The sequence below is a fragment of the Castor canadensis genome, chromosome 9, assembly GCF_047511655.1.
Source record: "Castor canadensis chromosome 9, mCasCan1.hap1v2, whole genome shotgun sequence".
Taxonomy (NCBI): domain Eukaryota; kingdom Metazoa; phylum Chordata; class Mammalia; order Rodentia; family Castoridae; genus Castor; species Castor canadensis.
The window spans coordinates 116,332,326-116,350,219 of NC_133394.1; the positions used below are offsets into that span (position 1 = coordinate 116,332,326).

The 17,894-nt window shown below is 35.0% G+C and overlaps 1 protein-coding gene across 2 annotated transcripts in view; it reads right to left on the reverse strand.

Annotated features, from left to right (window-relative positions):
• The window catches only part of Atp10d (ATPase phospholipid transporting 10D (putative)), a 97,895-nt gene that overhangs the window by 54,364 nt on the left and 25,637 nt on the right, over positions 1-17,894 (reverse strand). For both annotated transcript variants that reach the window (XM_020158431.2, XM_074042312.1), the window contains 2 exons: positions 8,937-9,141; positions 6,974-7,059 (listed from right to left, as the gene is read on the reverse strand). In XM_020158431.2, coding sequence (XP_020014020.2) covers positions 6,974-7,059; positions 8,937-9,141 — 291 coding nt within the window. The remainder of the gene's footprint in view (positions 1-6,973; positions 7,060-8,936; positions 9,142-17,894) is intronic.

Here is a 17,894-nt window from a genome sequence, read left to right on the forward strand (position 1 = left end):
TCCAAGACAATAAAAATAGAGAATTTGAAAAAGCAAAAGAAGAAATAAAGGAAACCATAGAAGCACTGTATAAACACCAAAGGGAAAGACAGAACACAATGAATAAATGGATAAATGAACTCAGGACAAAAATACACAACATTAAAGAAGAAAACTGCCAGGATATGGAAAGCCTCAGAAAAAAGAACGAAACAGAACTGCAAAACAAAACGGAAGGCCAATCCAGCAAAATAGAACAAACAGAAGACAGAATCTCAGAACTTGAAGATGAAATGGTAATTAAAGGAAAAACCAAAGAACTATTAATTAAACAACTCAAGACCTGTGAAAAGAAAATGCAAGAACTCACTGACTCCATCAAAAGACCAAACTTGAGAATCATGGGCATCGAAGAAGAAGAGGTGCAAGCGAAGGGAATGCGTAATATATTCAACAAAATAATAACGGAAAATTTCCCAAATCTAGAGGGAGATATTCCCATACAGATGCAAGAGGCCTCCAGGACACCAAACAGACCAGATCAAAATAGAACTACTCCACGACATATCATCATTAAAACAACAAGTTCAGAAACTAAGGAAAGAATATTGAAGGCTGTAAGAGAGAAACAACAAGTAACATACAAAGGTAAACCCATCAATCACAGCAGACTTCTCAACAGAAACATTAAAAGCAAGAAGAGCGTGGGGTGAGATCTTCTGGGCACTGAATGAAAATAACTTCAACCCCACGATACTCTACCCAGCAAAACTATCATTCAAAATAGATGGAGCAATAAAAGTCTTCCATGATAAGCAGAAACTAAAACAATATGTGACCACAAAGCCACCATTACAAAAGATTCTGCAAGGGATCCGGCACACAGAAAGTGACACCCAACTTAACCATGAAAAGGCAGGCAGCACCAAACCACAGGATAAGAAAAAGCAAGACAGTAGAGAGTAACATCAAGTTAGGTACAAACAATCAAACCTTCAAACAACTTAGACAACTAAATGGCAGGAATCACCACATACCTATCAGTACTAACGCTTAATGTTAATGGACTTAATTTACCCATCAAAAGACACCGTTTGACAAAATGGATTAAAAAAGAAGATCCAACAATTTGTTGCTTACAGGAGACTCATCTTACCGACAGAAATAAGCATATGCTTAGGATGAAAGGCTGGAAGAAGATTTACCAAGCCAATGGCCCCCGAAAACAGGCAGGAGTAGCAATACTTATCTCTGACAAAGTAGACCTCAAACCTACATTGATCAAACGAGATAAAGAAGGACATTCCATACTAATAAAAGAGGAAATAGACCAAAAGGAAATAATAATCATCAATCTGTATGCACCCAATGTCAACGCACCCAATTTCATCAAACATACCCTGAAAGACCTAAAAGCATACATAAACGCCAACACAGTGGTTGTGGGAGACTTTAACACCCCATTACCATCAATAGATAGGTCATCCAAACAAAAAATCAATAAAGAAATCCAAGATCTAAAATATGCAATAGGTCAAATGGACCTAGTAGATGTCTACAGAACATTTCATCCAACCTCTACACAATATACATTCTTCTCAGCAGCCCATCGAACCTTCTCCAAAATAGATCATATCCTAGGGCACAAAGCAAGCCTCAGCAAATATAAGAAAATAGAAATAATACCGTGCATACTATCTGACCACAATGCAGTAAAAGTAGAACTCAAGAACAAAAGTAAAGACAAAAAACATGCAAACAGCTGGAAACTAAATAACTCATTACTTAATGAAGAATGGATCATCGATGCAATAAAAGAGGAAATTAAAAAGTTCCTGGAAGTCAATGAAAATGAAAACACAACCTACCGGAACCTATGGGATACAGCTAAGGCAGTCCTGAGAGGAAAGTTTATAGCCATGAGTGCATATATTAAAAAGATTGAAAGATCCCAAATCAATGACCTAATGATACATCTCAAACTCCTAGAAAAACAAGAACAAGCAAATCCCAAAACAAATAGGAGAGAAATAATAAAAATAAGAGCTGAAATCAATGAAATAGAAACCAAAGAAACCATATAAAGAATTAAAGAAACAAAAAGTTGGTTCTTTGAAAAAATAAACAAGATTGATAGACCCCTGGCAAACCAGACTAAACTGAGGAGAGAAAAAACCCAAATTAGTAGAATCAGGAATGCAAAAGAGGAGATAACAACAAACACCACGGAAGTCCAGGAAATCATCAGACACTACTTTGAGAACCTATATTCAAATAAATTTGAAAATCTTAAAGAAATGGACAGATTTCTAGATACATATGATCATCCAAAACTGAACCAAGAGGAAATTAATCACCTGAATAGACCTATAACACAAAATGAAATTGAAGCAGCAATCAAGAGTCTCCCCAAAAAGAAAAGTCCAGGACCTGATGGATTCTCTGCTGAATTCTATCAGACCTTTAAAGAAGAACTGATACCAACCCTCCTTAAACTGTTCCACGAAATAGAAAGGGAAGGAAAACTGCCGAACACATTTTATGAAGCCAGTATTACACTTATCCCAAAACCAGGCAAAGACACCTCCAAAAAGGAGAACTATAGGCCAATCTCCTTAATGAACATTGATGCAAAAATCCTCAACAAAATAATGGCAAACCGAATTCAGCAACACATCAAAAAGATTATTCACCATGACCAAGAAGGCTTCATCCCAGGGATGCAGGGGTGGTTCAACATACGAAAATCAATAAACGTAATAAACCACATTAACAGAAGCAAAGACAAAAACCACTTGATCATCTCAATAGATGCAGAAAAAGCCTTTGATAAGATCCAACATCATTTCATGATAAAAGCTCTAATAAAACTAGGAATAGAAGGAAAGTTCCTCAACATTATAAAAGCTATATATGGCAAACCTACAGCCAGCATTATACTTAACGGAGAAAAACTGAAACCATTCCCTCTAAAATCAGGAACCAGACAAGGATGCCCACTATCTCCACTCCTATTCAACATAGTACTGGAATTCCTAGCCAGAGCAATTAGGCAAGAAGAAGGAATAAAAGGAATACAAATAGGTAAAGAAACTGTCAAAATATCCCTATTTGCAGATGACATGATCCTATACCTTAAAGACCCAAAAAACTCTACTCAGAAGCTTCTAGACATCATCAATAGCTATAGCAAGGTAGCAGGATATAAAATCAACATAGAAAAATCATTAGCATTTCTATACACTAACAATGAGCAAATGGAAGAAGAATGTATGAAAACAATTCCATTTACAATAGCCTCAAAAAAAATCAAATACCTAGGTGTAAACCTAACAAAAGATGTGAAAGACCTCTACAAGGAAAACTATACACTTCTGAAGAAAGAGATTGAGGAAGACTATAGAAAGTGGAGAGATCTCCCATGCTCATGGATTGGTAGAATCAACATAGTAAAAGTAATCTACATGTTTAATGCAATTCCCATCAAAATTCCAATGACATTCATTAAAGAGATTGAAAAACCTACTGTTAAATTTATATGGAAACACAAGAGGCCACGAATAGCCAAGGCAATACTCAGTCAAAAGATCAATGCAGGAGGTATCACAATACCTGATTTCAAACTATATTACAAAGCAGTACCAAGAAAAACAGCATGGTACTGGCACAAAAACAGACATGAAGACCAGTGGAACAGAATAGAGGACCCAGATATGAAGCCACACAACTATAACCAAATTGTCTTTGACAAAGGAGCTAAAAATATACGATGGAGAAATAGCAGCCTCTTCAACAAAAACTGCTGGGAAAACTGGTTAGCAGTCTGCAAAAAACTGAAACTAGATCCATGTATATCACCCTATACCAAGATTAACTCAAAATGGATCAAGGATCTTAATATCAGACCCCAAACTCTTAAGTTGATACAAGAAAGAGTAGGAAATACTCTGGAGTTAGTAGGTATAGGTAAGAACTTTCTCAATGAAACCCCAGCAGCACAGCAACTAAGAGATAGCATAGATAAATGGGACCTCATAAAGCTAAAAAGCTTCTGTTCATCAAAAGAAATGGACTCTAAACTGAAGAGAACACCCACAGAGTGGGAGAAAATATTTACCAACTATACATCAGACAAAGGACTGATAACCAGAATATATAGGGAACTTTAAAAACTAAATTCTCCCAAAACTAATGAACCAATAAAGTAATGGGCATGTGAACTAAACAGAACTTTCTCAAAAGAAGAAATTCAAATGGCCAGAAAACACATGGTAAAATGCTCACCATCTCTAGCAATAAAGGAAATGCAAATTAAAACCACGCTAAGATTCCACCTCACCCCTGTTAGAATAGCCATCATCAGCAACACCACCACCAACAGGTGTTGGCGAGGATGCGGGGAAAAAGGAACCCTCTTACACTGTTGGTGGGAATGTAAACTAGTACAACCACTCTGGAAAAAAATTTGGAGGCTACTTAAAAAGCTAGACATCGATCTACCATTTGATCCAGCAATACCACTCTTGGGGATATACCCAAAAGACTGTGACACAGGTTACTCCAGAGGCACCTGCACACCCATGTTTATTGCGGCACTGTTCACAATAGCCAAGTTATGGAAACAGCCAAGATGCCCCACCACTGATGAATGGATTAAGAAAATGTGGTATCTCCCAAAAGACTGTTACTCCAGAGGCACCTGCACATCCATGTTTATTGCGGCACTATTCACAATAGCCAAGTTATGGAAACAGCCAAGATGCCCCAGCACTGACGAATGGATTAAGAAAATGTGGTATCTATACACAATGGAATTTTATGCAGCCATGAAGAAGAACAAAATGTTATCATTCGCTGGTAAATGGATGGAATTGGAGAACATCATTCTGAGTGAGGTTAGCCTGGCCCAAAAGACCAAAAATCGTATGTTCTCCCTCATATGTGGACATTAGATCAAGGGCAAGCACAACAAGGGGATTGGACTTTGAGCACATGATAAAAGCAAGAGCACACAAGGGAGGGGTGAGGATAGGTAAGACACCTAAAAAATTAACTAGCATTTGTTGTCCTCAACGCAGATAAACTAAAGCAGACACGTTAAAAGCAACTGAGGCCAATAGGAGAAGGGAACCAGGAACTAGAGAAATGGTTAGATCAAAAAGAATTAACCTAGAAGATAATACACACACACAGGAAATTAATGTGCGTCAACTCCCTGTATAGCTATCCTTATCTCAACCATGAACACTTGTTCCTTCCTATTATTGCTTATACTCTCTCTTCAACAAAATTAGAGATAAGGGCAAAATAGTTTATGCTGGCTATTGAGGGGGTGGGAGGGAGTGAGAAGGGCGGAGTGGGTGGTGAGGGAGGGGGCAGGGGCAGGGGGGAGAAATGAACCAAGCCTTGTATGCACATATGAATAATAAAACAATAAAAAAATATTAATCAGATTGTACATGGTTAGTTTACAGAAACATAACTGATTTTGGTATATTGATCTAATTTCCTACAATATCACTGAACTCATTTCTTAGTTCTAGTATTTTTTTTTTTTTGTAGCTTTTAAAAATAATCTGTAGAGTTCATAAGATTTTTTGTAATGGCCATCCCACCATCTCTGAAAAATTGAGTTTTACTTCTTGTGTTTTATTTGAGCCTTTTACTTCCTTTTCTTACTTGAGTGTACTAGCTAGAATCTTCAGTGTAATCTTGAATAAAAGCAGTGAGAGCAAATATCCATGTCTTGTTCTAAATCTTAGGGGACAAACATTATTTCACCGCCACGCATGACATTAGCTGTAGGTTTTTCATACATACCCTTTATTAAATTGAGAAAGTTCCCTTTTATTTCCTGTTTGCAGAAATAGAAGTCAGATTTTATCAAATTCTGTTTTATCTGTGAGACAACTATCTGTTCTTTTCTTTTTAGTTTGTTTAATAGATTAATATAGCATTAATATGCTAAATTACTGTTTTGTAACATTGATTCTTTTGGAATGTTCAACTAACCTTGAATTTTGGGGATAAGTTCTACTAGGTCATGATGTATTTTTATAAATTATTGGATTCAATTTGCTATAATTTTGTGTAGAATGTTTATATCTATGTTCATGAGGGATATTGATTTTTCCTTTCATATCTTTGTATGCTTTTTTGAATCCGGGTAAATGGGATCAGGATAATTCTGGCCTCAAAAAAAAATGAGTTGGGAATTTGTCTCCTCCTATAATTTGCCACAATGAAGAATGTCTCCTTGTAAAAATCAGGAAACTAAGGATCAAAGTAAATAACTTGATTCAGAATCACAAAGCATGTAAGTGGTAGAAGCCAAGCTTAAAGTTAGGCAGGACTCCAAATTCTGGTAAAAGGGATGAGAATGCCACAGAGAGCTTCCCTAATGAATACTGTCATGGCTTCCCATAATCTTTCTTAAACATGTTTCCAAATCACTGGTTAACTGTGCCTACCAGAACTGCCTACCTCCTACACAAATTCTGAAGAAGAACACTACCCTACATTATCACTTAAGCTGCCACTTCAGTCTAAACACATTCTTCCAAACATTAACAAATCTTGGACTTAATATGGAGCTCATGAAGCTGGGCATTGTGGTGCATCTCTGTAATCCCAACACTTGGGAGGCTGAGACAGGAGAACCGAAAACAGCCACCCTGTTCTACATAGCAAGTTTGAGGCCTGTCTGGGTAACATACTGAAAACTTATCTCAAAAACCAAGTGTGTGGAGTGCATGCAAGATAGTCTTACACCAATAGAAGATATTTAAGGGTTAGGAACAAGGTTTTGTTGTTGCTATTGTTTTAAATATACAGAGACAGAGAGGTTCAGACTTATCAAATTACTGAGATAAACAAATTTATAGGTAGCTAAACTTGTGGCCTTTAATGATTTAACTTGGGTATAAGTGCACATCCTTACTGATTTAGGTACAAGTCCATTCATGCTCACAAATGTAAGTCATGTATTACTCACAGGAAACCTCGGAATCTGTTGAGGTCATTGTTTGGACTTTCACATTCTATTCTACTAGAAAACTTCTCAGGATCCAGTTCAGAGTCCTAAATTTTTTTTTTAATTGAAAAACAAGAATTCAAGATTAAATCATTGATAGTTAAGCATTTTATTACTTTCATCAATTCTTAATACAGTAATTAAGACTTTTTGCCACAAAGTTTGTCATAAATTTCCCAGATGAAAGAAAGTATAGGCATAACTATGGGACATGTTAACTGGGATCAGCAGAATCCTACAACCTTATCAGTAGATGTACAGGTGATGTGGTCATGTATTGGAACTCATGAGGAACTCTGCAAGAAGAGAGTGTCTGCTCATGGGGCAAACACTTTTATATCAATAAGACCCTGAAAGCACCTTCCTTGCTGGTCATGAACACTATTGAATACTTTGAGCACATATACATTCTATCTCAGTCAAAGTTTATCAATAAAAAATTTAAAAATAAGCAGGATAGCAATATCTCATAAAATTCTCTAATGGATCAAACAGATAATCTCCTAATTCTTTATGAAACTAATGGGCATGTAAGCAAAATGCCTTTATAAAACATAGCTTCTAAACCATGGAGATTCACTAAAAACAAACCATGTCAAATTTTCTCATTTTTTTTCGATTTTTATATGGCTTTTGACTAATAAGAGGAACACTACTGATATTGACATAACTTATAAAATAATATGGTCATAGCAAAAATGGAAAATGCAAGTTATATGATTTGATTTGCTAATAACATCTATTGAGTTCTTTTGATGTACTAGAATCTATATTACGCACTTCAGGTATACTATCTTAAGTCTTTTTCAGTCTCATGAAGTAGGTATTATAATAAGTCCTAATTAACATATGAGGAGAGACAGAAACAAAGTGACTCAAGTAATTTGTCAAAGTTCTCAAAAGGTGTTTAGACCAGCACATTCATCCTTAATTGAACTGAAAGTGTGCTGAGTAATCAAATGATATCAGCCTCCAAATAGGTATTTAGTGCCATAACAGACTCTCAAGTTGGCAAGGTTTCTCAAAATCTCAGAAATTGGACACCTTACAAAAGTGACAATGACAATAACTCAGACTCATCTCAATCAGAGGAGCTAATTGAAATTCATAGGGAGAGCAATGGGACCCATGTGATAGGAAGAAATTTGCCAAAGATAATGTTATTAAGAGGCTAAAACATTTTTTTTATTTATAAGTATTAGATGAGGGAACCCCAACTTATTAGGACAAGTATAAAAAGAAAGACCATTAAATTTTAACATGTTTCATTTCAAGTAGTTCCAGACAAAGAGAAAGGAAACAGATACTTAGAGACTGTGCAAGATGTGTTTACGTCCGAACTTTTTAACAATGCTAGCAAGGTATTCTCATATCCATTTTGTGATCAGGAAACTGAGGCATAAATTGTTTGAGAAACTTGTCAAGTCTCACACATTAACTAGTGGCAGAAGTAAAATTTGTCCAAATTTATGTCAATATAACTTCAAAGTTCTTGTTTCCCTTACCACAGCAATGTAAACATCCAGAAGTTATGTGACACGAGAAGCTACAAGTCTTAAAAGGCTTTGGGATATAAGTAGTTATATATTTTAGGAACAATGATCAAAACACAAAATATAAAAGTCTAAGAGAAATTAATTAGCAGGTGATTGTTTGTATTGCAAATTAATTCTATCAGTTTCCTTTAATTTAGTTCCAAAAAATGTGACTGCAGACTGAAGTATATGAACTCCAAAGTCATTTTATCCTATTATCTATAAAATACAGTGCACATTTACTGATATCTGAAATTGGATTAAGCCTGGGATTATATTTTGTCAATGGTAAAAATTAATTTATCTGTACTATGGAAATGAGCTCAGTCATTTCTTGAGAGAAAAAAAAGAAGAATTAATAAATCACCAGCCAAGAACATGTTATTTACCTGCTCTGCATATCCCCGTACCACCTGCCTCTGTTTTAAATTGCTCTCTCCATCAAGGCCAGAAGTCTCAATGTGACAGATCCCATCAGGATCAGTGGAAAAGAGTAATATCATATCTGCAGGGATGATCTCGTTACAGGAGAGGCGAATAAAGTCCCCAACGGTGACATCTTTCCAGCAGCAGTCCATGTATTTTTTCTCTTTCCTAAAATTAAAAAAAAGCTTTAAAATAATATTAAGCTAAACATATATAATCATTTAAAAATTTTTTCTGTATAATTTAAATTATGTTGAAAGTATTAAGGTGAATTTTAGGATGGATGTTAGTCTATTGAAAGCTAAAATAGAAGCCACAGAACTGGTAAAACCAAATGCCTCACCTGAAAATTTAGTTATTAAACCACTAAAACAGAATTTTTTTCTGTGGTGTTTTTGAAGCTTTATGCTGCTTGAGTGCAATTCTACAACAAAATTACAGTTAAGATTCCATGAGTTTATTCGTATGCAGAGTAATTCTTGAATGCTGCTCTGTGGTCAGTTTCAAAGGACCTGGGGAGGGGGCACAAGACCATCATCTGCTCTCTGATGCTTGCAATCTGGCAGATAAGCCCAATAATTACAGAAGACATGATGAAATGCACTACCCACACATATCATTTTAAAAAATCACTATTTCACCATATTAATGCCTCAAATTGTCATTAAATAAAAATAAAGTTAGCACTGCATATCCATGGGTCCCACACTTGAGAATTCAACCAACTGCAGATGAAAAATATTTGAAAAAAACTGTACCTATATTAAACATGTACAGAATTCTTTTTCTTGTCACCATTCCCTAACCAATGGAGTAGAACAACTATTTATGCAGCATTTACATTGTGTTTGGTATTATAAGTCATCCAGAGATGATTTAAAGTATACAGGAGTACATGCGTAAGTCATACGTAAACATGGCTCTATTTTATGTAAGGGACTTGAGCACCTCCATAGGGGTCCTGGAACCAACCTTTCCCCCACATCTCTGTTGACACTGAGGGATGAATATATTGTTCAAAGCAGTCCCAAGTATGCTGAAGCTAACTCCTAGAAAGGACAATGGCACATTTTATTCCTTTTCAAATATATTCCTTTTCCATTCTACACATTTCTGTGAAGGAAAGATGTTTCACCTGAAGTTGACTTGCCTTAAACCTCTGCTTTATGCTAAATTTTTTGCCAAACTTCTTATGCCTTTCAGGCCAACAACATTCATTATGCTCCATGAAATATTTTCCTTAGAGTAGAATGAGGATATTCATGTGGGAGAATGTCATATCTAGTTAAGTAGCATTTCACATGCAAAGCTAACAACAATGTGTCAAAGACTATCTCCCAGGTACCCATAAAGACAGATATTTGTCACAAAAATACACTTATTTAAAAATCAAAGTTATTTATTTTCTATTATATTTGTGGAGCTAAATACTCATTCACTCTCAGGAATACTGGGAGATAGTTAGTTGTATGACCTATATATTAAAAACCATTGATGCATCAGATTAAATAGAAATGTCACATTAGATCAATACTTGTATAACTTTTGCTCTAAAACATTATATTAGGTAGTTCAAGAAACATTTAGCTTAAATGGTTAAATAAATATAAAGAAGTACATTTTTAGGACACAGTCTCCCTAAATACCTTATGCATAAGGTAAAGGAAATCCTTGAATACCATATGAGAAAGGCAAGTTGATGATTTATTTTTGTCTTTTCCAAACTCTTCCCTACCGCCTGGGAATATCAATTCATTCTTCCATGGAAGGAAGTAGTAGTAAGAAGATGAAATGTAGACAGGATCATATTTTAAAGGTTCAGTCCTATATGTCACATGTAGGTGTAGGGATTTCATTCCATAGAAAATGGGGAGTCACTAAAGATTCATAAAAAGGGAGTCACTCTACCTCTGTTTGCTCACTTCTGCAATAGTGTGGACTGTTGGGTGGTAGCCTAGTTAGTAGTAGGAATGGCCAAGACCAATGAAAAGTAATTAAAGTAATTCAAGGACAAAAGAAAATGATCAGAATTAAGGCAGTAGTAACAGAGATGAATGGCAGAGATAAAATTAAGATTTATTTAGGTACCAGTGACAGCCAAGTTTTAATTATCAAGGATGACACTGGGTTTTTTTAACTTGTAGGATGGGGTAATGGATGGTACCTTATATTATGTCTCAGATTTTATAAGAAACTGGTTATATCACAGAGGAGATAACATTCATTTTGAGACATTTTTATTTGACTGGGATATGCAGTTGAAAATGTTCAACATAGGCAAAGGCAATAACTTTCTAAATAGAACTGCAATAGCTCAGCAATTAAGATAAAGGTTTGACAAATGGGGCTACATGAAACTAAAAAGCTTCTGCACAGCAAAAGAAATGGTCACTAGACTGAAGAGGCAGCCCTCAAAATGGGAGAAAGTCTTTTCTATCTATACATCTGACAAGGGATTAATAACTAGAATTCACAGAGAGCTCAAAAACTAAACTTCCAAAATCTCAATGACTTGATGAAGAAATGGGCAAATTAACTGAACAGAAATTTTTCAAAGGAAGAAGTCCAAATGACCAATGGCTATCATCAAGAACACAAACACCAACAAATGTTGGCAAAGATGTGAGGGAAAAGGAACATTTATACACTGTCAGTGGGAATGTAAGTTAGTACAACCAGGAGAGAAAGCTGCATGGAGGCTCCTCAAAAAAACTAAAAACAGAACTGCCAGATGATCCAGCAATAGCAATGCTAGGCATATACTCAAAGGAATGTAAGTCATGATACAATGAAGACACTCATATACCGTGTTTATTGCATTATTCGCAATAGCTAAGGAAACAACCCAGATGTCCCACATGGATGAATGGATTAAGAAAATGTGGTATATACATACAATGAAATATTATTCATCCATAAGGAAGATTAAAATTTTGTGTTTGAAGGTAAATGGATGGAACTGGAGAACATCATGTTAATGAAATAAGCCAGGTTCAGAAAGACAAAGTCTCCATGTTTTCTCTCAAATGTGGAAAACAGATTTAAATACAAATACAAATTATAATGGTTGTATTTGTATTTGGATATATATGTATAAGGAATATATTATATATCATAATATGTATATATTATGCATAATACATTATATATATGTGTATATGTACATGTTTCCATAAGTGGGACTGTTAGAGGAGACTAAGGGAGGAGGAAAAGAAAAGAATGATAGAGTGAATAATATTGAAATATATCACATCTGTGTAGGAACAAGACACAACAAAACACACTGAAATCTGTTGAACAATACAGGATAGCTGGAAAAGGGTAAGGAAGAAAAATAGAGGGGGTTAGACTCATTTAAAGTACAATATATTTACAGGTAAAATGCCAAGGCAAAATCCTATTGAACAATGAAGCAACACTTAAGGAATGGACAGGAATGTAAAACAGGTCATGTTAAGGGAAGAGTAACAGTGGGAGAGCAGGTAAATGTAGAGAGTAAAGGAGGATGAGTATGGCTGAGGTACTTTTTATACAAGTATGGATGTGGTAGAATGAAACCTGTTGACATCATTTTAAGAACAGAAGTGGGGAAAGAGGGAGAATAATGGAGGGGATGAACCACACTGAGGAACAATATATTATTACTGTATGGAAATGTCACCATGAAACCCACTGTATAACTATCATATGCTAATAAAAATATTTAAAAAGAAGAAAATGACCAGCTATTTGAGGGATCTGATCTTGGGCTCATGAGTAGAGATACAGATTTTTAAGTCCTAGGTACACAGAAAGCAAATTGGCACCAGGTAAGAACATAAGATTACTTAGGCAAAAAAGACTTCAAAGTAATAGAGGAGTGAAAGAAGACCCAAGAGAAAGTGATGTCAGAGAAATCAAGGGAGAAGGAAATTTCAGAAAGGAAGTAATCATAGTCAAAAGTCATAAAGGAGCCTATATAGTAAGGACCAAAGTGCCTATGGTATTTGGTTTTAGGAGGTCTGCTGACCTTGTAAAAAGCTGTTAACGTGAAATTGTTGATGGGGAGAATCAGGAGAAAGCATGACCTCCTGTGAATCTGGGAATGAGTGGAGAGTAAATTATTTCCTGAAGTTTAGCTATTGAATAAATGGTGAATGCAGCCACTGCAAGGAAAGGTGAGTCACAGAAAAATATGGATGCAAGAACTTGGCATTCTTATTGGATGTACAGAAGAAGCTGATGGAGAAGGCAAGGTAGAAGACAGAAAATGGGGGTGGGGAGAGTTGGTTGAGGTTATGGAGAAGCTAATAAAGGAATACGACTATGAATACAAATGGAAGGACTACTATTACAAGGAAGAGAGCTGGTTCTTCATCTAAGATCAGAAGAGAGTAGGCAATGATAAGGATGGTGTAAAAAGGAACTTGAAGTATATAGTTCAACTTTCTATACAAAGAAAGCTAAGTGGAAATTTACTGAGAATTTGTGAAGGTAGGGAAAGAGCATTAGGGCTACAGATTTCATTTTTTTTCAAAGATAATAATTAGAATACTTCTAAGAAATAAATTTATTTTATGTTGGAAAAAGTTCAAGTGAAGTCAGTTTTAAAATTAAAATTGAAATTCTGTTTTTCCCATATTGGAGTTCATATCGAAATTAAAAAAAAATAGCTAATTTTCCAAACAGCAATAAACATATATTGATATTAATGTGAGTTACCTTGTGAAGTGCTAAAGACAAAGAATCATTAAGATATGGTTTGTACAGTAGAGAATTTATGCTCAAAATTGGAAAAAGAGACACATATAGCGATTTCTTAAAAGAAAGGTATACACTGCACAGTTACTATGGGAGCAAACAGGAATGGCCTTTAGCCCTGGAGGAGTGATGCCTGAGGCAACTTGAACATATGATTAGGAATGAGTCAGGTGAAAAGGCATAGGACAGCACTTTAGTCAGAGTGCTCCTGAGGAGTGGGAACAAGGGCAGAAAGCATGAGAGAGTGCTGTATCTGGAAGCAAGTATGCATAAGCAGCAATGTTCACAGCCACATGTAACTGATGTTGAATGTTTACAGTGGTGACACATATGAACTAAGGCTACAATTCCCTCCTTGACATAGAATTCAAACTACAAACAGGAATTTCTTCCCCCAGGGCCTAAGTGTACAATTAGAATTTCTTGCATCTACTTAGATGTTTGTACTTGTGTATGACTCTCCCTGGTCAGGATACAGTGCTTACAATCCCTCCTTCAGGAAAACTACTAGACCCTTTGTGTTTCTTTAAGAGTTTAATATCAAACAAAGTGCTATGTCCTCAACTATTAACATGTTGAATGATTTCACCAGGATGGGAATTGGTAGGGGAGGAAAAGGAAGGGAAAAGGGTTGGGGGAGAATGTGAACTTCTACTTCTTAGTCTACAGAATTTAGAGAAAAAGTGGGATTATGAATTAATCATTCTTTGTGTTTTTTTAAAATGCTTTTCTAGTAACAGTAAAAATAATCTATAATAAGAAAAATAATGTGTTGTTATTGGACACAGCAACAGCTAAGATTCATCAAATGCTTTTATATACATCCATTCATTTAATTTGTTAATCGATGTGTTAAACGGTTGGAACTACAAAAACATTATGGGACAGAGCTGGCTGAGTGGCTCAAGTGGTAGAGCACCTGCTTAGCAAGCATGAGTCCTTAAGTTCAAACCCCAGTACCACCAAAAAACACCCAAAACATTATGGACCCCTTGATGGGGTAAGTGACGTGATGAAGGCATACACTTCCTAAGTGGACCTGGACATTGAACAATGCAGGTCACTCTAGAGTCCACTAGTTCACTTCTAGCTATAGTCACTTCTGATGAACACCAAGTAAAATGTGGTTTAATTGTACATTAAAAAGTATATTTAAAGAAACATCATATTGTAAAATGCCACATATGAAGGTAATTATCTTAGAAGTCCATTGATATTTAGACTTATTACAAAATCATGGAATACTATGGACTTGTGAGATAATCCCCAAAAGTTAACATTAGTTAGTAGCTTATAACTCCTAATGTCACCAACATGATAATTTTTAAGGGTCAGAAAATATTTGTCCCTTGAGGGCATTCATTCTAAGTTTTGTTTAGACACCACTATTGTTTGGATAAGTGTTCCTCAAAATTCCATGGGTTAAGGGATTGGTCCCCAGTCCATGGTGCTATTGGAGGTCACGGAGACTTCTTAAAGTGGGGGGCCTAAAAAGAGGAAGGTATGTCATTTGGGGTGTTCCGTGGAAGGAGATATTGGGACTCTGTCTCCTGGTCTCCCTCTTTGCTTCTTGGCTGCCATAATGTGAGCAACTTTTCCTCTTGTCACATGATCTTGTCATGAAGTGCCACCTCACCACAGACTCAAAAGCAATGAAGTCAACAGATCACAGACTGAAACTTCCAAAAACCTGAGCCCAAATGACTTCTTTATGGTTTTAAGTTTATCATCTCAGATATTCAATTATAGTAACACAAATCTGGATAACACAAATCTCTTAACTCTGTCAGTACCAACCATGTAGAAAACACCAAAACTGGTGAATCATTAATAGTCTTATTTTCAAGACATTTCTATTATCTTGAAACAGACCTTAAACCCTTGTAAATGGATCCTAATTTAAAGGCAATCTTTAAAAAGTCAGGTTTTTCTGTGATAGTTCATTCTAGCTTAACCGGGGTGTAACAGGGTTTAAATTTTTAATTTCTATGCTAGTGTTTATTCCAAACGATACCTCTAACCATAGAAGTTAAGCACCTTGTGAGTGACCACATATGACAAATAAGAACCAAATTATCTGCATGGTAATGTTACTATGCTTCTTGCAAAAGCTTGCTGGATTTAATAGCCCCATATTTTCACCCTACATTTCCTCAGAAGTAATTTATTCTTCCTCAGAAGAAATTTGTATTTCACAGGAATTTAAGTCTTTCTTTGTATTTCATAGGAATTTATCAGCATATTTAAATTAACCTTAATTTCTTTATATTCTTACAATTGTTCCAGGAACAATTTAGAGGAAAAACATAAGCATTATTGTTTTCTTATAGCACTTGAACTAAAGTAAATTATTCCAGAAGGTAGATTTTTAAAAGGTATAAAATTATCCAAGTCTCTTATGAAATGCAATGTGATACCTCAGACTAGACCTTAAATAATTAACTAGAATATTGCATTTCATCATTAAGTTTATATACCAATCATCCAAAACAAATCTAAAACTGATCTAAACTGTGTCTAAAAGGACACTTGAGAAAAAAGTTGTACCAGATCTACCATTATGTGATTTTAAATCTAAAAAAATATGACAGTGTTATTAGAAATTCTTGAATGTGATTAAATGACATGACAATGACACAAGCAAAAACTCTAGCTAAAGTCTGCTTTGTCAATTTCTGGGTTGACAATGGTTTTTGTCTTCCTCTGACACCTGAATTAATTGTCATTAACCTGTAATAATAATCTTGATAGCTAACTTTTACTTAGTCCTTGGAAAGTACTGCTTACTGTGCTTACTGTTTTATCATTATATTTATAATTAAAGTAACTGGGTATTTAGCTAGCTTATGTAATTTGCCCAAAGCTATTCAGCTACTAAGTGGGAAAAGCAAGATTAAAACTTTTTAAAAGAGCCTAGAAAAGCAAAGAAGCACATGTCATCTACTTTAAACTATCCTTACAATAAACAATTGTTTAACACAAGAATTTATATGCAATATATATACAATGAACATTCTTTCCATTTGCTATATTTGGTTTTAGCCAGGTAATCTTAAAATTGGTCAAAATCTGGACTTTGTTTATTATATAATCATTTTTGAAATAATATTACTTATATAGCTATTTTTTGAAAGACCAAAACAGTATTAACTGTTACCTGTCTGTCCCCAGCATAACTAGTTATGTATTCTCATAGAATTGTTTCATTAAAATACTCTATGATTTTAATATGCAAATCATGGACTTTTACTACACTATTATTTCATTGTATAATAGAACATTTTGGCTTTTCTGGTTCCCTTTAGATTAGACACAGTATATGAAAAAATAGAATTAAATTTTCATCATTCAAGTAATCTTACAAAAAGGTTTGTTTTCCCTGTTTTCTTAATAGATCTTTAAAACAAATGTGTGAAAGCCACTGGAGAAGTCTAACACTGGACAAAACTCAGAAACTTGCAGGTTTCAGCTTTTTGTTATTTATTTATTTAAAATATCACTGTTCCAAAAAAGCTTTCTGTAACCTTTTCCTCTAGAGCTCACATAAGATTGAAGACAAGTTTCCTTTTTGTACATTGTTTACTAAGTTTTAACTTACGTCTAAAATAAAAACTCAGGAGCTGCATGTAATATACATCATCGTTCAAAACTTACCTTAAGTGTTTATTCTTGGCTATGGAGACTTTCTATTTCATAAATACTGGAAATACAAGTCTGACAAAGCAAATATGCTCTTGAATAGACTTCCTCTTATGAATGCCCTCTGTTGTTGCTGCCAGGATGCCCCAAATTTTATACAGAAAATGGAATTGGCCAACTTTCACAATTCCTTTCCTCCCAGGCAGCTCCTGCATTCTCTTCTCCTAGTCCATTTATTTTTCATACCCACTCAAGTCCATTCTTGTTTTTCTTAACCTATCTTTTTCCTAATCCTAAATTGTAATATCCAATGTTTTAAAAAAAATCTATCTGCTTGCTTTCTTTCCTTTGGTTTGGAGTTTCAATTCCACTATATATGACCCATAGAAACTTTTGCTTTGTCAAGTCCTGGACTGATGGATGGTTTTTGTATCCCCCTGACAACCAAATTAGACTCATTGTAGAATTTTAGTAAATATTAGTTGAAATGAATAATAACACCAATGCACAAAGGGTCCTGGTCACGTCTAAAGGGGAAAAAA